At 57.5% G+C, this 20896-nt stretch overlaps 1 protein-coding gene across 1 annotated transcript; it reads left to right on the plus strand.

Moving 5' to 3' along the window:
* The first annotated feature begins 11971 nt into the window (after positions 1-11971).
* COMP (cartilage oligomeric matrix protein) lies at positions 11972-19942 on the plus strand. Its single transcript, XM_050769539.1, has 16 exons — positions 11972-12144; positions 12813-12950; positions 13215-13289; positions 13374-13532; positions 13610-13714; positions 13805-13912; positions 14417-14576; positions 15421-15539; positions 15779-15831; positions 15927-16108; positions 16222-16400; positions 16527-16575; positions 16977-17173; positions 17708-17880; positions 19519-19658; positions 19751-19942. Exons 1-16 carry the CDS (start codon positions 11974-11976, stop codon positions 19795-19797), a joined length of 2055 nt encoding a protein of 684 aa, XP_050625496.1. The 5' UTR covers positions 11972-11973; the 3' UTR covers positions 19798-19942.
* Positions 19943-20896: the final 954 nt, after the last annotated feature.

A 20896-nucleotide genomic window follows, 5' to 3' on the forward strand; every position in this document is an offset into this window, starting at 1 on the left:
TTTTGTATTTTTAGTAGAGATAGAGTTTCACCATGTTAGCCAGAATGGTCTCGATCTCCTGACCTCGTGATCTGCCCGCCTTGGCCTCCCAAAGTGCTGGGATTACAGGGGTGAGCCACCGCGCCCGGCCTGCAGGAGAATCTCTTGAACCTAGGAGGCAGAGGTTGCAGTGAGCAGAGATCATGCCACTGCACTGGAGCCTAAGTGACAGAGAGAGACTCCATCTCGAAAAAAAAAAAAAAGAAGAAGAAGGAAGGGGGAAACGGTGTGGGCAAGGCTCCTATCAGGCCAGCAATCAGGTCCCCTTTCTGTGCTATGACCGCAGTTTTTCCCCACCACAGTCCTGTGAGCTAGGCATTCTGAACCCATGGAAGGCAAGAAACTGTTGCAGCCCATGCTTTTGGCATTCTGCAATGCACCACATTTGGAAGCAAATATCTGGGGGGTCCCAGGACAAGGGGCTGGGGCCTGAGAGGCAACCCAGCTGGGTGATGGTAAGTTCAGGTTTAGCATCCTGCAGGCTTGGGGTTGAGACTCAGCTCCAGCCCGCTGTGTTCCTGGGCTCACCTCTGAGATGGGGGCTCAGTTTCCCCCATCTCAAATGGACTGGTCGTTCTGGGCATTGGGTACAAGTTCTGCTGGGCAAACGGGTGCTGTCTCTGGAGAGCTCATTCATACATGGATGTGTCAAGAAATTCGAGCCGAGCTGTGACTCCTGGCGATGGAGCGGGCAGCTTGTCAGCGCACCGTGGCCCAGAGGGGCCGCAGCTGGGGCAAGGCCTCTCTTCCATGCTATGTTGCTGCTGGCTTTGGAAAGGACACGGATGTAAACATTACCCATTGATTCCTTTGCCCCTGGCTGCAGAGCACTCGGCGTCCGGGGGAGCCTGGCCGGAGGCTGGCAGTGTTTCCTGGTACTTGGACAGCCTCACTTGGCCCTGGTGCCAGGACTCACTGAGTGTTTGGAGGCTGCCTGGCTGCAGGCATTGGTGATGGCATGGTCCTGTCCTACAAGGCTGCTCCACAGATTGGGGGGAAAAGCACCCTGTGGCTTCCGTGGCCCCTGGGAGGCTCCTTGGAGAGCTGAGAGGTGAGGGTGTGGCCAGAGGATGGTTCTGTTGGGGTTAACTCTGAGACTCTATCCTGGTAGCACCGTGGATGTGGGATGCCCCAATGGCTTGTCTCTGCCCCCACTGGGGTCCTGTAGCTTCCAGCTACCCTTTGGTTCTGTGCTTCTGTTGACTGGGCTGTGTGGATCTCTAACTCTGTGGTCATAGAGGACAGTTCAGTGGCTCCATTAACCAGTGATGTCATGATTCTGTCATTCCTTAGTCCTGTGGATCCTTGTTTTGTGGTCTTGTGGCTTTTCTTTAATCCATCATCTCTCCATCCCTCCACCCACTTCTACATCATCTATCCATTCAGCTGTCTATCCACCTATCCATCCATCCATTCATCCACCTATTCGTCCATCCATCCACTTATTCATCTATCTCCCCACTTATCTATCCATCCACCCATTCATTCATTCATTTGTCCATCCATCCACTTATGCATCCATTCACCTGTTTATCCATTTATACATTTATTCATTTTCATCCACTTATTCATTCATCCATACAATATATCTCGTTATCCATTCATTTTTCCATCCATCCACTTATCCATCCATTCATCCATCTATTCATCAATTCATTCACTTATCTATCCACCCATCCACCTATCCATCCTTCTACCCATCTATCCACTTATCCATCCATCTATCCATCCACTTATACATCATCCATTCATTAATCAATCCATTCAGTTATTTATCCATTTGCCAATCCATCCATCCATCCATCCACTTACCCATCCATCCATCTATCCATCCACTCAGCCATCCATCCATCAAACCACTTTCGATCCATCCATTCATTTATCCATCCACTCATCCATCCATCCATCATCCATCCATCCATCCATCCATCCATCATTGCAGTATTCCATCATGTGTATACGCAGGGAACACAGTGGGGAACAAGATGGTGGAGCTCAGTCTGATGGAGGAGGCAGCCCCATAACCCGTGTAACCTGGCAGTGCCCATACAGCATGGTCACAGCTCTGATGGGGCACACCAAGGGCCTGTGAAGGCCAGTAGGAGCCTCTAACCCAGCTGGGGCGAGGAGTGAGCCATGTGAAAAGGAGACAGGGCACCAGGGAGCAGTCACAGCCCAGGTAAGGGCCTGGCGTGCAGTAAAATGTGGGAATGGACATGCCCATGGAGCCTAAACATGGCTCACAGCTGGCAGATTTCCTCCATTTCCCCTCCCCGCCTGCAGCAGCCACTACTATCACCTCGCGGAACCTCCAACACATCAAGCCGTACCCACCTCTGGGCCTTTGCCCCTGCTGTGCCCTCCGCCTGGGGCTTTGCTCTGCCAGCACCTGTTTGCCCCCAGCAGAGTGGCCTCCCTGACCCTTGGCCTCTGTTTCCAGAAGGGGCCCAGCTGGCCCCTTTCCGTGCAGCAGTATTGGGGCTGGGCTCCTCCCTACCTAGGAGCCTCCCTCCCCCACTGGCCTGGCCCTGGCCTGGGCTCCTGTCTGCAGCCGCCGGTGGGTAAACACACCCCGCCCTCTGCCTCCCACGCCATCCATCACTCCCCGAACAAGGGCCTCCTGTTAATGAGCCCAGGTAGGGGCTGGGAGGGGCACGAGGGGTACTGAGGAACTACGCAGCGCTCTGGTCCCTGCACTCTCCGCTTTCTCCGCTGACAGCCCACCCCACCTTCTCCAGCGGGAACTGCAGAAGCCTGGTTGGGAGACCCTCTCCAGGAGCCTTAGGCAGGTGTAGGAGGTGACTCCTCTTTCTGAGCATCCAGTGACCAAATTGAGGAGACAGGACAGACTTGCTGAGCCTCAGTTTGCCAACCTGTAAAATGGGGATGTTAATAGCTGACATTGATTGAGGGCTCAGTGCTTTCTTTTTTTTTTTTTTTTTTTTTTTTTTTTTTTTTTTTTGAGACGGTCTCACTCCGTCACCCCAGGCTGGAGTGCAGTGGCACAACGTCAGCTCAGTGCAGCCTCTGCCTCCTGGGCTCAGGCAACTCTCGTGCCTCAGCCTCCTAAGTAGCTGGGATTATAGGCATGCAACACCATGCCTGGCTAATTTTTGTATTTTCAGTAGAGATGGGGTTTCACCATGTGGCTTAGGCTGGTCTCTAACTCCTGACCTCAAGTGATCCACCCACCTCGGCCTCCCAAAGTGCTGGGATGACAGACGTGAGCCACCACACCCGGGCCTTTCTTTTTTTTTGAGACAGGGTCTCACTCTGTTACCCAGGCTGGCGTACAGTGGTAGAATCATAGCTCTTTATAGCTTCAAACTCCTGGGTTCAAGCCATCCTCCCACCTTAGCCTCCTGAGTAGCTGGACTATAGGCACATACCACCATGCCTGGCTAATTTTTAAATTTTTTTTTTTTTTTTTTTTTTTTTAGAGGCAGGGTCTTGCTATATTGCCCAGGCTGGTTTTGAACTCCTAGGTTCAAGTGATCCTCCCACTTCTGCCTCCCGAGTAAGGGCTGTGCACTTTCTGGTCACTAATTCATTCAGTTCTTACACTGACCCTAAGAGGTAAGGATTCTTCTCATACTTTCACCTTGGTTTTTACTGCTAGAGTTACCTTGCATAAAACTTTACACATTTCCATTTTTTACTTCATTAGACAGAGAGACTGAAGGAGAGAACAAAGCTTCTACAGTTAGCCCTGAAGGCACTCTCCTCCCCTCAGAATACAGATACTAGTTCATTTGATTGCACAAAACCCTCATTAAATGTGGGTGTTATGCCTGTAATTCCAGCTACCCTGGAGGCTAAGATGGAAGGGTCGCATGAGCCCAGGAGTTAGAGACCAGCCTGGGCAACATAGCAAGACCCTGTCTCTACAAAATAAAAAAAATTAGCCAGGTGTGGTGGCACATGACTTTGGCCCCAGCTAATCAGGAGGCTGAGGTGTGAGGACAGCTTGAGTCCAAGAGTTTGAGCTGCAATGAGCTGTGTTTGTGCCACTGCACTCCAGCTGGAGTGACAGAGTAGGAACCTATCTCAAAAACAAGAAAGAAATAGAGAGAGAGGGAGAGAGAGAGACAGGGAGGAGGGAAGAAGGAAGGGAGGAAGGAAGGAAGGGAGGAAGGAAGGAAGGGAGGAAAGAAGGAAGGGCGGAAAGAAGGAAGGGAGGAAAGATGAGAGGGAGGGAGAGAGGGTGGGAGGGAGGGAGGCAGGAAGGAAGGAAGGAGAAAAAAAAGAAAGAAACCAGTATCTATTAAATATTGTGAAATTCCTATCTGTTCCTAGGAAATTCTTTTTTTTTTTAGACAGAGTTGTACTCTGTCACCCAGGCTGGAGTGCAATGGCATGATCTCTGGTCACTGCAACCTCCGCCTCTTGAGTTCAAGCAATTCTCCCACCTCCACCTCCTGAGTAAGTAGCTGGGATTACAGACACCCACCATCATGCCTGGCTAATTTTTTTTTTTTTTTTTTTTTTTTTTTTTGAGACGGAGTCTCGCTCTGTCGCCCAGGCTGGAGTGCGGTGGCGCGATCTCGGCTCACTGCAAGCTCCGCCTCCCGGGTTCACGCCATTCTCCTGCCTCAGCCTCCCGAGTAGCTGGGACTACAGGCGCCCACAACCGCGCCCGGCTAATTTTTTGTATTTTTAGTAGAGACGGGGTTTCACCGTGGTCTCGATCTCCTGACCTTGTGATCCGCCCGCCTCGGCCTCCCAAAGTGCTGGGATTACAGGCGTGAGCCACCGCGCCCGGCTAATTTTTGTATTTTTGTAGAGACAGGGTTTCACCATGTTGGCCAGGTTGGTCTTGAACTCCTGACCTCAGGTGATCTGCCTGCCTCGGCCTCCCAAAGTGCTGAGATTACAGGCGTGACCCATCACGCCCGGCCTCTAGTGAAATTCTTTCTCTCCTGAAGCAACTCTTCAGTATAGTAACCTGAGAAGGAAAATTTTACATTATAAGAAACTTTTGAAGGTGGCAGAAAAAAAGAAGAAATAAAGGAAAAAAAGAAGAAACTGAGGCACAGAGAAGTTAAGCAACTTGCCTCAGGTCCCACAGCAGAGCTGGGATATGAAACTCAGGCTCTGATGCCAGAGACTGAGACCTTCATCACTGTGCCCCACTGTCTCCCATGATGACAAGTTCCTGCCTTCTGGGACTTCAGGGATGACAGAAAGAGAAAACCCACAAAGGCTGAGTGGCAAGGTTTCAAGCATTTGGCACTTGCTCAAGAAAATTGTAGCCACTATATTTATTGTTGTCTTCTTCCTTTATCGCCATCCAGTAGAACCTGGGATGTAATGGGGTTATGGACAGTAAAAGGAAAATGGGGCTGGGTGCAGTGGTGCACATCCGTGATCCCAGCACTTTGGGAGGCCGAGGTGGGAGGATCACTTGAGCCCAGAAGTTGGAGGCTGCAATGAGTGAGCTATAACTGTCACTGTACTCCAGGTTGGGCAACAGAGCAAGACCCTGTTTCAAAAAAAAAAAAAAAAAAGGAGAATGGGAGAGGAGGTGGCACCTGCCAAAGATCACACGGCCAGTCGGGGGGCGTCTCCTGGACTTCAATGCTCAGAGCCCCCCATCCCACCCCTGCCTTTTGTTCCTTCTAGAGAGATGCCTCCAGTACGTCTCTCCCAGTTCAAGGCAGGCTGAGGATGCAGAGGTGGCCAAGCTGCCCTCCCCTGCTGCCCTGATGAATTCCGCAGACTGGGGGCCTACAGCCGGGCACGCCCAAGGCAGGGCGGCTGCCTTCACAACATACTTTCCTTCTGCATTCACAAAGGCAGGCAACGGGGGCGGGAGGCAGGGAGCCGGGGCGCCCACACGTCTCCTGGCTGAGCAGGCGTCTGCCAGGAAGGGCCCCGGGGCCCCATCATGCAGGCACCCGTCCCTCTTCCCCAGCCTGGCCAGGCTCCTGGAACCACGGGGCCTGGTGTGGGGCTGGCTGGGGCGCCGGCCAGAGGCTCCGGCCAGGAGGTCCTGGGCTGAGAAGGCATCTCAGCTAATGAGGGGCTCAGGCCAGCGAATGCTGGATTCTGTTTCTGTGGCAAGGACAGAGAGGGCGGGTGTGAATGACTTGAGGGTCTTGCATGCCTCAGTTCTAATTCTGGCTGTGTGACCTCAGACTGTCTCCTCTCCTCTCTGAGTAACCTAGAAATAAGAATGATCCGAGGTGTAAGCGACAGGCATAGGGTGTAAGTTTTTTTGTTTTTGAGACAAGGTCTTGCTCTGTCACCCAGGCTGGAGTGCAGTGACGTGATCTCGGCTCACTGCAACCTCTGCCTCCCAGGTTCAGGCGATTCTCCTGCCTCAGCCTCCCGATTAGCTGGGATTACAGGCACGCGCCACCACGTCCAGCTAATTTTTGTATTTTTAGCAGAGATGGGGTTTCACCACGTTGGCCGGGCTGGTTTCCCAAACTGCTTGCCTCAGTTGATCTGCCCGCCTTGGCCTCCCAAAGTACTGGGATTATAGGTGTGATCCACCAGCCTGGCCCACGGTGTGTAAATTTCATATGGAATAAGCACGCTAGTAGTGCTGGAGCCGGCTGCTGGGCTGAAGGATTTCCCATGGGTCAGCCCATTCAATCCTCTCAATGGTGATCATCCCCATTTTATGGGTGAGAAAACTGAAGCACAGAGAGGTTAAGTGACTTGTCCTAGGTCACACAGTAAGGCCATGCTCACCAATATTTGAACCCAGGCTGTGTGGCCCCCTTCCCTGCCGTATCAAGTACAGAGGTGGCAGGGGTTACTAGGATTAATATAATAATGTTGGCTGGGTGCAGTGGCTGTAATCCCAGGGCTTTGAGAGGCCGAGGAAGGAGGATCCGTTGAGCCCAGGAGTTCGAGACCAGCCTGGGCAACATAGTAAGACCCCCATCTCTATTTTAAAAAAGAAAAAAAAATTAATGACATTACATTAATTATGAAGAATAGTAATGGCCGGGCACGGTGGCTCACCCCTGTAATACCAGCACTTTGGGAGGCCAAGGCAGGTGGATCACCTGAGGTCAGGAGTTCGAGACCAGCTGGCCAACATGGTGAAACCTGTCTCTACTAAAAATACAAAAAAAATTAGCTGGGCGTGGTGGCAGGCCCCTGTAATCCCAGCTACTCGGGAGGCTGAAGCAGAGGAATCACTTGAACTCAGGAGGTGGAGGTCGCAGTGAGCCGAGATTGCACCATCACACTCCAGCTGGGCAACAAAAGTGAGACTCTGTCTCAAAAAAAAAAAAAAAGAATAGTAACGAACACCAATCATAGGGATGCTGTCCCAGCTCACCAAACCCTCCAACCTAACCTTTCTACACCAGTCCAGGCCCCTGGGTGGGAGCCCCTCAGGCTCGGAGGGACAGAGCAAACCGCAGACACTCACAGTCCCCAGGATCAGGGCTAGGCTGGAGGGTTATCCAGAGAATATCAGCAGGGAAGGCTTCCTGGAGGAGGGGGCATTATAGCTGGACCTTGAAGGATGGAGGAGGTTGTACGAGGTGGTGGGAACAGCAGGTACAAAGGCCCAGAAGAACACCTAGAGTGAGTTATTCTGTAATGTGAGACAAGTGTGGTGTGCACAGGAGGAGGGGACTGCCGCCTAGAAGGGGGATTTCAGGGCTGGCGAGATCCAGGAGGCCGGAGTGTGACCCTAGACAGCCCCTCTCCAGGCCTCTGTTGTCCGATCTGGGGACACCCTCAGGAGCTCCGCCTTTATAATTCCCTCCGCCTGGAATGCCCTTCCCTGCAACTCCCCATGGCCCAGGCATGGATAAGGCCACGTGCGTCCAAGCCCCAGCACTGAGACCGGCCTGTGGCAGGGGCCTGGCTTCCATGTGCTCCTGTCCTAGCTGCGTGCAGCATATGCCAGCCCACAGGCCCCGCTGGAGCCGCGGTTTTCCTGAGAATTCTAGCACTGCCGGGAGCGGCCCCCAGGTGTGCTGAGGGCCAAGGAAAACAGGAGGTGAGCTCATGGCCCCAACGCAGGCAGCAGGCAGGGCAGGCGCTATTGAGGGACAGGTTTCACTGGAAATGTTCTGGCTGCGACCGGCTGCTCCCACCCACCCTCCACTTCTAGGCCTGTCTCTCCTCACTCACCCTCTGTGGCTCCCCATTACCCTCAGGAGACTGCTGGAGCCCCACACCACCAGCACTGCCCTTTCACAGCCTCATTTCCTGCTTCTCACTGAGCCCCAAGAGCTTGTCACCTTGAGGTCAGTCCGTCCAACGGGCCAGGTTTGTTCCTGCCTCAGGGCCTTTGCCTATGCTGTTTCCTCTACCCGGAATGCCTTTCTGCTCCCTCTGCCTGGCTGTGTCCTCCTCATCTTGCAGTCCTCAGCTTGGTGGTCCCTTCTCCTCCAGAAGCCCTCCCTAACCCATCCCCTTTCAAATAGATCAATCTCCTGGGAGCTTCTACCATTGTCTGTGTGTCCCCGTCACAGCCATGGGCCCCGTGGGTTCCCCATTTGAAGGAGAGACTGGGTCTGGCTTCTTTACCCTGTGTGCCCATTGCCCAGCACAGGACATGCCACACAATAGTGCTTGATGTTTGTGGAATAATTAATATGTCTGGAAATTTCCCCGCCTCCAAGCTTCACATGCTTCTCTCCACCAAAACTGCCCTCATCTTTTCCCTCTGCTGATCCAAGTCCTCCTTTTCTTTTATGTCTGTTTCCTTGCCACCACCTCCAGGAAGCCCTCAGTGACTTCTCTGGAGGCTCCCCAGAGAACAGATCTGGCTCTGAGTCTAGCTTCACCCCTGCCCTCGGGCAGTGGCCTTAGGCCAGTCGCTTCTCCTCTCTGGGCTTCCATTTCCCTGTCTATAGAATAGAGGCTGTGAGTACTGGAAGGTGGGAGTGGAGAGGGTTAACTGACACCAGGAGGCCAAGGGGTTTTGTAGCTGGCCAGTTAGCGGTCACTTTTATTTTTTATTTATTTATTTATTTTTTTGAGACGGAGTCTCACGCTGTTGCCCAGGCTGGAGTGCAGTGGCGCGATCTCGGCTCACTGCAAGCTCCGCCTCCTGGGTTCACGCCATTCTCCTGCCTCAGCCTCCTGAGTAGCTAGGACTACAGGCGCTCGCCACCGCGCCCAGCTAATTTTTTGTATTTTTAGTAGAGACGGGGTTTCACTGTGGTCTCGATCTCCTGACCTTGTGATCCGCCCGCCTCGGCCTCCCAAAGTGCTGGGATTACAGGCTTGAGCCACCGCGCCGGGCCTCACTTTTATTTTTATTACAGGCTGTTCCCACAGCAGCTGGAGTACAGTTTGGAAGGTATGGCACAGCCTGGACAAACACAAGCCCCGGCCGCCACCCTCGGACCTCCCCTTGCTAGAGCCCTTTAACTTACTCCCCTCCAGATAGGAGCCTCACACCCCATTGCACAAATTGGAAAACCAAGTGGGCCTGTCCCCTTGGACAGGAGGCGGGGCAAGATCTTGAACGCTGTCCCCTCCTCCACCAGCTGAGGGACCACGAGGAGGGGAGGGAACACCGGCAATGAGTTGGGTTGGGGGGAGCCATTTGCAGCCCTCCAGTGTTGGGGCCAGAAGCCGGCCTCCTTGGACAGAGGCAGGAAAATTGAGAGTCCCCGGTCTCACCTGCCCCTCCCCTGTTTTCCATTCATCATCATGATCATCATTGTTATTAATCATTAATTAATAATTGTTAACTTATTACCTCTATTGTGCAAGGAGGAAACTGAGGCACAGGCATAATTTACTGAGGTTTTTTTTTTTTTTTTTTTTTTGAGACAGAGTCTGGCTTCGTCACGCAGGCTGGAGTGCAGTGGCACAATCTCTGTTCACTGCAACCTCCACCTCCCAGATTCTAAGCGTCTTAGCCTCCCGAGTAGCTGGGATTATAGGCACTCGCCACCATGCCCGGGTAATTTTTGTATTTTTAGTAGAGACGGGGTTTCACCATGTTAGCCAGGCTGGTCTCAAACTCCTGACCTCAGGTGATCTGCCTGCCTTGGCCTCCCAAAGTGCTGGGATTACAGGCGTGAGCCACTCCCCCCGGCAATTTACCCAGTTTTGAAGCACATCAGAAGGAATGGAGGGCCAGTCTGATCCATAGTGGGTGGGCCTATTTTTTCAGACACTGGTGACTCTGTTTCCCCAAGTGTGAGCTGAGGGCATGGAGCCTGCCTTGTTTGGCACTGGAACCTGGGTTTGGCATACAGCAAGCACTCAATCAATCAATAAATGAATGAGCTGAATGCTATGGCTAGAGCCTGTAATCCCAGTTATATGGGGAGTATCGCTTGAGGCGGGGAGTTTGAGACTACTAGCCCGCTCTACATAGCCAGACCTGGTCTCTAAAAATTAAAAAAATAATAAAAATAAATTAGCTGGGCTTGGTGGTGCAGGCCTGTAGTCCCAGCTACTTGGGAGACGGAAGCAAGAGGATGCGATATAGCCACACACCATCACACACATGCATACACACATACATACACATACACATACACATACACACACACACACAGAGTGAATGAAAGTGGAGGCAGTACCCCCTGACTCCCTGCCTCACCAGCTCTCTCCACAGACCCTGGGACTCAGTTTCCCCTCCATGTTGGATTCAGCTGCAGGAGACTTAGTGGGGCATTCCGGGCGGGGACTTGAAAGCAGGGGCCAGCGCCATCTGTTTACCTTGAGGCTGGACGCTGGGCAGGGCTGTGGTGGGCCGTCCCTGGGGCCGGCCGTGCCTTGGGGATAAATAGGCCCCGCGGGTCTCGTGGGCGGTAGAAAGCGAGCAGACACCCAGCTCCCCGCCACCGCCATGGCCCCCGACACCGCCTGCGTTCTTTTGCTCACCCTGGCTGCCCTCGGCGCGTCCGGACAGAGCCAGATCCCGTCGGGTAAGCCGCATTACCACCCGCGCCGTGCCCACGGCGCCAAAACGGACTGTGGGACCCGTGAGAGGCCCGGGGTCCAGGCTGTTTGGGGCTCACGGACTGTTAGTAGGGGACGTGCCGGGCGCAGAAAGCAGGTGGCGGGACCGAGACTAGAGGAGCGCAGTGGGGCTTCGGAGGTCCGGGTTCGCTGCGACGGTGGGAGTTGGTGGTGGGGTTCCCCGCCCCATGACCCTCACCAGGTCCCCTTCACCGCAGGCTCAGACTTGGGCCCGCAGATGCTTCGGGAACTGCAGGAAACCAATGCGGCGCTGCAGGATGTGCGGGAGCTGCTGCGGCAGCAGGTGCGGGGCCCGGGTGCGGGGCAGGGAGTACCAGGGAGCGGAAGGGGGTCTCCGTTCCCAGCAAGGAGAGAGGAGGTGCCCGAGAAGGTGGAGAGGAGCTGGGAAGGGAAGGGGATCGGCAGGTAGGGAGTCTCCGGCGAAAAGAGGCTGTGGAAAGGGAGGCCGGGGTACAGAGAGGGGAGACTCGAGGGACGAGGAGAGGTTGGGACCCCGCTGATTCCACCCCACCCCTGCAGGTCAGGGAGATCACGTTCCTGAAAAACACGGTGATGGAGTGTGACGCGTGCGGTGAGCGCGGCCGGGGCGGGCGGGAGAGAGAAGAGACGGGAGACAGAGACGCAGAGACAAAGACAGAGAGCGAAGGAAAGCTGGGGAGGAAAAGAGATGGAAGGAGATGGAGGCTGTCGGAGAGGTGGAGAGACTAACGGGAATGAGGGGGTAGAAACAGAGACAAAAAGAGACAGAGGCGGTGCGAGAGTTTTGGGGAAGTGAGAGACGCCACGGGGCAGAAAAGCGGGACAGAGACTCAGGGAGAGACCAGGGAGACGCTGCGGGCAGAGCGCGCAGCCTCTGGGGCGGGATCGCGGAGAGCGCAGGACTTCGGGCCGCCTGGGGCGGAGGGTCGGGGGGGAGGGGAAGCCTCCGGACCCGGGGCGTGGCCATGATAGGCTCCGCCCCCAGGCGAGCCCCCGGTCAGCCCCGCCCCCGTCCCCTCTCCCCCTGCAGGGATGCAGCAGTCAGTGCGCACCGGCCTACCCAGCGTGCGGCCCCTGCTCCACTGCGCGCCCGGCTTCTGCTTCCCTGGCGTGGCCTGCATCCAGACGGAGAGCGGCGCGCGCTGCGGCCCCTGCCCCGCGGGCTTCACGGGCAACGGCTCGCACTGCACCGACGTCAACGAGGTGCGCCGGCCCCGCCACTCCACCGCCCTGACGACCCCCTCTACCGACCCCCAATCTCTCGCCGCCCCGGAGACCCCTTCCTCCACTGGGGGTGCTCGCCCCGACGAGCCTCTCACCTCCGGGGGCGCACGGCCAGACCACCTCCCTACCGCAGGGGGACGCCCACCCCTAGGACCATCCCCGTCACCACCCCGGACGCCCGCTCCCACAACCCCCTCCATAGCTAGTGACGCCCGCCCCGACGACTCCCTCACCGCCGGGGGTGGTCCGCCCCAGCTACCCTCCTCGCCGCAGGGGATCGCCAGTCCCAACGACCCTTCCACAGCCAGGGAACGCACGTCCGGACGACCCCGCCACCGCCGGGCACGCACGCCCCGACGACCCCTGCCCCCCTCTGCTGGGGATGCCCGCCCTCATCCTTCCTCCCCTCGCCCATGAGGGAACAGCCCCCTGGAGGCGCTCTCCTCTCCTCTCCCGGTTGCGCCCTTGCCGTCATCAAGGCAAAGTCGTGTCTGACCCCTGCGACAATTGCTTCCATCTCACGTGGCGAACAGCTCCAAGCACTGGCTTATGGCCCTTGAACTTTCCATCATCCGAGACACTCCGAGGTGCGGCTCCCAGGGCCCAGCTCGAAGCCCTCTGACCCTCTGTGGCCCCTCCTTCCCCAGTGCAACGCCCACCCCTGCTTCCCGCGAGTCCGCTGTATCAACACCAGCCCGGGGTTCCGCTGCGAGGCTTGCCCGCCGGGGTACAGCGGCCCCACCCACGAGGGCGTGGGGCTGGCTTTCGCCAAGGCCAACAAGCAGGTGAGGGGTGTGGGGGTCCCATTCTTGCAGCGAAGGGAAGGGGGCGTCCATTTTGTTTACCAGTAAACTCCTCTTCCAGCCTCTTGCTCTTTTTCCAGCCTCCTTCCAGCGGGAGGGGTGGGGAGAGGAGGGGTCCTCTGCGCCAGGGCTGATCGGTTTGGGGCAGGATGGAGGCGAGAGGCAGGATGCGGAGGAAGCGTGGACGAGGCGGGAGGTCCGGGGGTGTCTGCGTGGGGTGGTGACCTCTGAGTTCCCCTCCCCTAGGTTTGCACGGACATCAACGAGTGTGAGACCGGGCAACATAACTGCGTCCCCAACTCCGTGTGCATCAACACCCGGGTAAGGCCCACTGGGAAGAAAGGATAGCGAGAGGTGGGGCGAGCGGCCAGCGGCCTGCGCTGACCTCCGGCCGCTCGGGCGCAGGGTTCCTTCCAGTGCGGCCCGTGTCAGCCCGGCTTCGTGGGCGACCAGGAGTCCGGCTGCCAGCGGCGCGCACAGCGCTTCTGCCCCGACGGCTCGCCCAGCGAGTGCCACGAGCATGCGGACTGCGTTCTGGAGCGCGATGGCTCGCGGTCGTGCGTGGTGAGTGCGGGCGGGCTGGGCGTGAGGCGGGGTTGGGAGGCGGCCACGCCGGGACTCCCACTTACTCTCTCCCGCAGTGTGCCGTCGGCTGGGCCGGCAACGGGATCCTCTGTGGCCGCGACACTGACCTAGACGGCTTCCCGGACGAGAAGTTGCGTTGCCCAGAGCGCCAGTGCCGTAAGGTGGGTAGGGGCGGAGCGGGACTGGGCCGGGCAGGAGGGAGGGCGGGACTTCATGACCACGCCCCTCACACCTGCTGTGCCCGCCCCCAGGACAACTGCGTAACTGTGCCCAACTCAGGGCAGGAGGATGTGGACCGCGATGGCATCGGAGACGCCTGCGACCCGGATGCCGACGGGGATGGGGTCCCCAATGAAAAGGTAGATCTACGGCTTGGCGCGGTGGGTGGCTCACGCCTGTAATCCCAGCACTTTGGGAGGCCGAGACGGGCGGATCACGAGGTCAAGAGATCGAGACCAGCCTGGCCAACATGGTGAAACCCCGTCTCTACTAAAAATACAAAAATTAGCTGGGCGTGGTGGCGCACGCCTATAATCCCAGCTACTCGGGAGGCTGAGGCAGGAGAATCGCTTGAACCCGGGAGGCAGAGGTTACACTGAGCCGAGATCGCACTACTGCACTCCAGCCTAGTGACGGAGCGAGACTCTGTCTTTAAAAAAAGGAAAGAAAAGAAAAAAAGAAAAGGCAGAGCTGTGAGCGGGGCCTAGGGAAGTGGAATGGGGTGTGGCTTGGATGAGGGGCGTGGTCTCCGTGGTCTAGGAGGGGCGAAAGGTTCCCTGCAGAGGAGACCCGACCTCGGAGATTTGGGAATCTGAGGAGTGTGACCTTTGCCCTTCCCGACCTGATCCCACCCTGTCACACAGGACAACTGCCCGCTGGTGCGGAACCCAGACCAGCGCAACACGGACGAGGACAAGTGGGGCGATGCGTGCGACAACTGCCGGACCCAGAAGAACGACGACCAAAAGGACACAGACCAGGACGGCCGGGGCGATGCGTGCGACGACGACATCGACGGCGACCGTGAGCTCGATGGGGGCTGGGGGACGAGGAGAGGCGGCGGGCCCCGAAGGGCGGGATTCGGCTTCGGGACGGGACTTGGTCGGTTTTGGAAGCCGGATGGGGTGAGCTGGACTAGGGCGCCCTGGACCAAAGACCATGGTGGCGCGACAGAAAAATGCAAGCTGGGCTGGGAGGCTGGAAAAAAGGCAGGAGTATTTGGAAGGGAAGGTGGTCCCTGCATCAAATGCCGCAGGCAGGAATTAAGAGTACAGAGATTCGAGCCTGGGGTTTAGGACCTGGGAGGTGACAACTTTACAGATGGGGACATAGGGGCTCAGGGTGGCATACACAGGCACCCAGCTGAGTCACCCCGGCAGTGAGAGCCAGTCCCCCTCTCTGGCCTTTCCTTGGATGGGACCATCCATTCTTAAAGTTCCCGTGGGCGGATGCGGTGGCTCAAGCCTGTAATACCAGCACTTTGGGAGGCTGAGGCGGGTGGATCACGAGGTCAGGAGTTCGAGACCAGCCTGACCAACATGGTGAAACACCGTCTCTACTAAAAATACAAAAAGTAGCTGGGCGTGGTGGTGCACAACTGTAATCCCAGCTACTAGGGAGGCTGAGGCAGGAGAATCACTTGAACCCGCGAGGTGGAGGTTGCGCTGATCTGAGATCGCGCCACTGCACACTCCAACCTGAGTGACACAGTGAGACTGTCTCAAAAAAAAAAAAAAAAAAAAAAAAAAAAAAAGATCCCATGAAGCTGGGGCTCTGTTCCAGGCCAGCCTCAGGCCTGGCCTCATCCTAATGAAGTCATCCTGGCCTGGTCCCAATCTTGGGACTCTGGTCCCGTGGATTCCCGCAGGGATCCGCAACCAGGCCGACAACTGCCCCAGGATACCCAACTCAGACCAGAAGGACAGTGATGGCGATGGTATAGGGGATGCCTGTGACAACTGTCCCCAGAAGAGCAACCCGGATCAGGTGAGGGCAGGCCAGACTCCAGCTGGGTAAGCCCTCTGGGTGAGCTGCAAGTTGGATTACCCAGCCCACAGCCCAGCTTAGAGCATTTCACACTGCCAGAGAAATGACCTCCCGGTCCGAGCAGTTTGGGGCGGGGGTTTCCTTGGGGTCAGGAGGACTTTGGCTATGCGGCTGGGTTGGGTGGGAGGCTTTCTGATTTCCTCTGTCTGATTGTGGACCCCCGTATGCTGTCCCCGCAGGGGGATGTGGACCACGACTTTGTGGGAGATGCTTGTGACAGCGATCAAGACCAGTAAGGAGGCCACCACCTGGGGTGGGTGTCCGGGTAGCCCTTGACAAAACGCTCTGGAGAGCTCATTGTCTCTGGATCCCACCTATCCACTCTAGGGACGGAGATGGACATCAGGACTCTCGGGACAACTGTCCCACGGTGCCTAACAGTGCCCAGCAGGACTCAGACCACGACGGCCAGGGTGATGCCTGCGACAACGACGACGACAATGACGGAGTCCCTGACAGTCGGGACAACTGCCGGCTGGTGCCCAACCCTGGCCAGGAGGACGCAGACAGTACGGCGGGGGCGGGGCCTGCGGTAGGGGCGGGGCCAGTGGGGCTCCTGGGGCGGGATCTAGGGTGGGAGGGGCCTGACCTGAGCCCACCGAGGGAGTCTCCCACCTCTCAGGGGACGGCGTGGGCGACGTGTGCCAGGGCGACTTTGATGCAGACAAGGTGGTAGACAAGATCGACGTGTGTCCGGAGAACGCTGAAGTCACCCTCACCGACTTCCGGGCCTTCCAGACAGTCGTGCTGGACCCGGAGGGTGACGCGCAGATTGACCCCAACTGGGTGGTGCTCAACCAGGTGGGAGCGGGATCCAAGTGGGAGGTGATGGGACCCTAGAACCCCCATAGTGAGGCCTATGCTGAGGACGGGGTGCCTAGGGCTGTCACGGCCAGCCTGAGGCCCTCCTTTCTTTGACCCCATCAGGGAAGGGAGATCGTGCAGACAATGAACAGCGACCCAGGCCTGGCTGTGGGTGAGAAGCGGCGAGCAGCGCAACCCTGCACGAGCGGGCTCAGGGAGAGGGGCCAGAGAAGGGGGGGCTGGGGCTGAGGATGGGCGGGGTCAGAGGGGGGCGGGCCCGGACTGAGGAAGGGCGGGGCCAGGTGGGGCGGGGTTATGGGGGCGGATCCGGGCAAAGGAGGGGCGGGGCCAGAGGAGGGGCGGGCTCGGGAAGGGCGGGGCCGAGTGGAGCTGGACTCTGGTGGGCGTGGCCAATGGTAGATGAGGGCGTGGCTGAGTCTGGGCTCCGCGAGCGGGGATGGGGCGGGTCTGCAGGGAGATAGGGACCCAGGGGGCAGGTTTGAACTCTGGGTGCCAGGTTCCGGGGGCTGGGGCTGGCTTTCGGAAAGGCCACTGCTCTCTCCCCATCCCTAGGTTACACTGCCTTCAATGGCGTAGACTTCGAGGGCACGTTCCATGTGAACACGGTCACGGATGACGACTATGCGGGTTTCATCTTTGGCTACCAAGACAGCTCCAGCTTCTACGTGGTCATGTGGAAGCAGATGGAGCAAACGTACTGGCAGGCGAACCCCTTCCGTGCTGTGGCCGAACCCGGCATCCAACTCAAGGTGCCAGGGCCGTCCGTGCCTGACCTCTGTGGTTCTCATGCCCTCCCATGCCCCTCTCTACAACCCTTTACAGCCCTTAGAGCCCTCCAGCCTCCCAGCCTCATACTATGGACCTCAGAGCTGTCCCAGTCCTCCTCTGGGCTCCCGCAGTCCCCAAATCCTCCCAGTTCCTTGCACAAGCCCTCCAACATTCTCAAGGTCCCCCAGTCTTCCTATGGACCCTAAACCCTCTCGCAGAGCCCTAAACTTTTCCTTAGTTTCCAAGTCCTTCTGCAGAGCCCCCCAGTCCTCCCAGACCCTGAACCTGTCTACAGACTCCCAAATCCTCTCACGAACCTGCAGGCCACTGCTGCCCCCTGTGACCTATCCATAAGCTGCCATTTGGCCCCTCAAGAAGGCTTCCTTGTGGGTCTCTTATCCGGAACCCTCCTGGCCGCCCACCACCTGCTGCTCCCCACTGTCTCTCCAGGAAGGTGTCTAGGGGGGCTCCGGTGGCCCGTGAGGTCTCTAACCACCTTTCCTGGGTACTGGCAGGCTGTGAAATCTTCCACGGGCCCTGGGGAACAGCTGCGGAACGCACTGTGGCATACAGGAGACACAGACTCCCAGGTGCGGCTGCTGTGGAAGGACCCGCGAAACGTGGGTTGGAAGGACAAGAAGTCCTATCGTTGGTTCCTGCAGCACCGGCCCCAAGTGGGCTACATCAGGTGGGGACTCCACCCCCTGCGGTGGGCTGGGCCGGGGACACGTAGGCCCAGGTGGGAGTCCCCTGGCCAGGCAGGACCTGTGCAACCCTGGTCCCCTTATCTGTACAATAGGAAAGATACAGTGCAGTTAGAATGAACCTATAGGCCAGGCGCGGTGGCTCAAGCCTGTAATCCCAGCACTTTGGGAGGCCGAGACGGGCGGATCATGAGGTCAGGAGATCGAGACCATCCTGGCTAAAACGGTGAAACCCCGTCTCTACTAAAAAATACAAAAAACCAGCCGGGCGCGGTGGCGGGCGCCTGTAGTCCCAGCTACTCGGGAGGCTGAGGCAGGAGAATGGCGTAAACCCGGGAAGCGGAGCTTGCAGTGAGCTGAGATCCGGCCACTGCACTCCAGCCTGGGTGACAGAGAGAAACTCCGTCTCAAAAAAAAAAAAAAAAAAAGAATGAACCTATGCTGGTCCAGGCGTGGTGGCTCACACCTGTAACCCCATCACTTTGGAAAGCCAAGGTGGGAGGATTGCTTGAGCCCAGGAGTTCGAGGCCAGCCTGGGTAACCTGTCCCTACAAAAAAGAAAAAATTTAGGGCAGGTGCAGTGGCTCATGCCTGTAATCTCAGCACTTTGGGAGGCCGAGGCGGGTGGATCACCTGAGGTCAGGAGTTTGAGACCAGCCTGGCCAACATGTTGAAACCCCGTCTCTACTAAAAATACAAAAATTAGCTAGGCGTGGTGGTGGGGGCCTGTCATCCCAGCTACTCAGGAGGCTGAGGCAGGAGAATTGCTTGAACCTGGGAGGCGGAAGTTGCAGTGGGCCAAGATCGTGCCATTGCACTCCAGCATGGGTGACAAGAGTGAGACTCTGTCTCAAAAAAAAAAAAAAATGGCCGGGCGCGGTGGCTCAAGCCTGTAATCCCAGCACTTTGGGAGGCCGAGGCAGGCGGATCACAAGGTCAGGAGATCGAGACCACAGTGAAACCCCGTCTCTACTAAAAATACAAAAAATTAGCCGGGCGCGGTGGCGGGCGCCTGTAGTCCCAGCTACTCAGGAGGCTGAGGCAAGAGAATGGCGGGAACCCGGGAGGCGGAGTTTGCAGTGAGCCGAGATCGCGCCACTGCACTCCAGCCTGGGCAACAGCGTGAGACTCTGTCTCCTCAAAAAAAAAAAAAAAAAAAAAAAAAAGCAGCCAGGTATGCTTGCACGTGCCCATGGCCCCAGCTACTAGGGAGGCTGAGGTCACTTGAGTCTAGGAGTTAAGGTGGCAGTAATTGCACCACTGCACTCCAGCCTGAGTGACAGAGCAAAATCCTGGCAAGGACACAGCACACGGTGTGTATCCAGCTAGAAATGGGGCCTCACCCAGTCCGTTTCTCAGTCTCTATTCCATGCTGCTAGCAAGCCCAGGTGCTCTGTTTAGCACCAACTATGTCCAGGGCCCTTGATGGTGTTTAGCACCACTATGTCCAGGGCTCTGTTTAGCACCAACTATGTCCAGGAAACTGAGGCCCAGGGCAGAGGCCTCACCTGCTCCCAGTGCAGCCCAGTCAGGGGTACCCATCTTCCAGGGCTGGCCACTGAAGCTCTGAGAGGGAAGGGCCTAGCCCAGGTCCCCCACCCCTCACCATGTCTGACCCTCAGGGTGCGATTCTATGAGGGTCCTGAGCTGGTGGCCGACAGCAACGTGGTCTTGGACACAACCATGCGGGGTGGCCGCCTGGGGGTCTTCTGTTTCTCCCAGGAGAACATCATCTGGGCCAACCTGCGTTACCGCTGCAATGGTGAGCCGAGGGCCGGTGGGGCGCAGGCGGGGAGTCTGCACACAGGCCCTGCTGGCCTTCTCAGCCCTCATCCGCTTGCTCTTTCCCTGCAGACACCATTCCAGAGGACTATGAGACCCATCAGCTGCGGCGAGCCTAGGGACCAGGGTGGGGACCCACCGCCGGATGACAGCAACCCTCACTGTGGCTGGATGGGGGCTCTGCACCCATCCCCAAGGGGTGGCCGTCCTGAGGGGGAAGCGAGAAGGGCTCAGAGAGGACAAAATAAAGTGTGCGTGTGGGGAGTGGCGGCTGTGGTTTTTGCTGCGGCGAGACAGTAGGGATGGGCCTCTGAGGGAGGGTCAGGCCAGGGGACCCCAAACCCAGGCCTCAGTGCTGCAGCTGCTGCTGAGTGCCAGTGGCCTGCCAGGGACTGTCCAACTGTGATTTGGGGTTTGGGGACGACCCACCACCTCATGGTCACAGGCCTGGATGCCAGCCATGGAAGAGCTGAGACCTCTGATACGGTGTCCGCCCCAGGATTCTAGGGGGCAGGTTTGCAGTCACCCCAGCTTTGGGGACCCCTTCCCTTGCTTGGTCTGGGGTGTGTGTGTGTTCGGAAGGGCCGAGGCACCTGCCAGGTGCACCTGCCACGCCCATGTGTCATCCCTGAGGGAGGAGGGAGGGGCTCAGATAAAAGAGGAAGAGCCAGTGACGAAAACGTTGGATTTTTATTACGTTTCATTACAAAGGATGCAAAGGTACAAAGACAAAAGCGGCCACGCCAGAGGATGGGGCAGGGACGGCCGAGTGTGCCCTGAGCCGCCTGCCCCCGCCCGCTGTGGCCGCCCACAATCATGGCCCACGGGATGTCCGTGGCAGAGTATACATGCTGGGGTTGGGGGAGAGCCAGCCTGGGCACAGAGGGGCACAGGCGGGAACAGGGCTCGGACTGGCGGGTTTGCATATATCAGTGGGGCCGCCCAGCCCCTCGGGGGCAGTTTCCTACTCAGGGGCATGGCAGGGCCAGTGGACTTTGGCTGCCAAAGCCCTCCTTCCCCAGGCCTGCTGGCCAAGGCCATGGCTAAGTCCCCTTGTCCCTGATGGGCAGGAGGTCAGAAGTGCTTGATGGCTGGGCTGGGCAAGGGTTGCCCCCAAATTCCAGAACACTTCAAGATGGGGGCCACCCCTGGACCCCAACACATGCCACCTGTCCCTGGCTTCTGGGGATGGGGTGCTGGCCAGGAGCCCAGAAGGTG

This window comes from Macaca thibetana, chromosome 19 (genome assembly GCF_024542745.1).
Source record: "Macaca thibetana thibetana isolate TM-01 chromosome 19, ASM2454274v1, whole genome shotgun sequence".
NCBI classification, from domain to species: Eukaryota; Metazoa; Chordata; class Mammalia; order Primates; family Cercopithecidae; genus Macaca; species Macaca thibetana.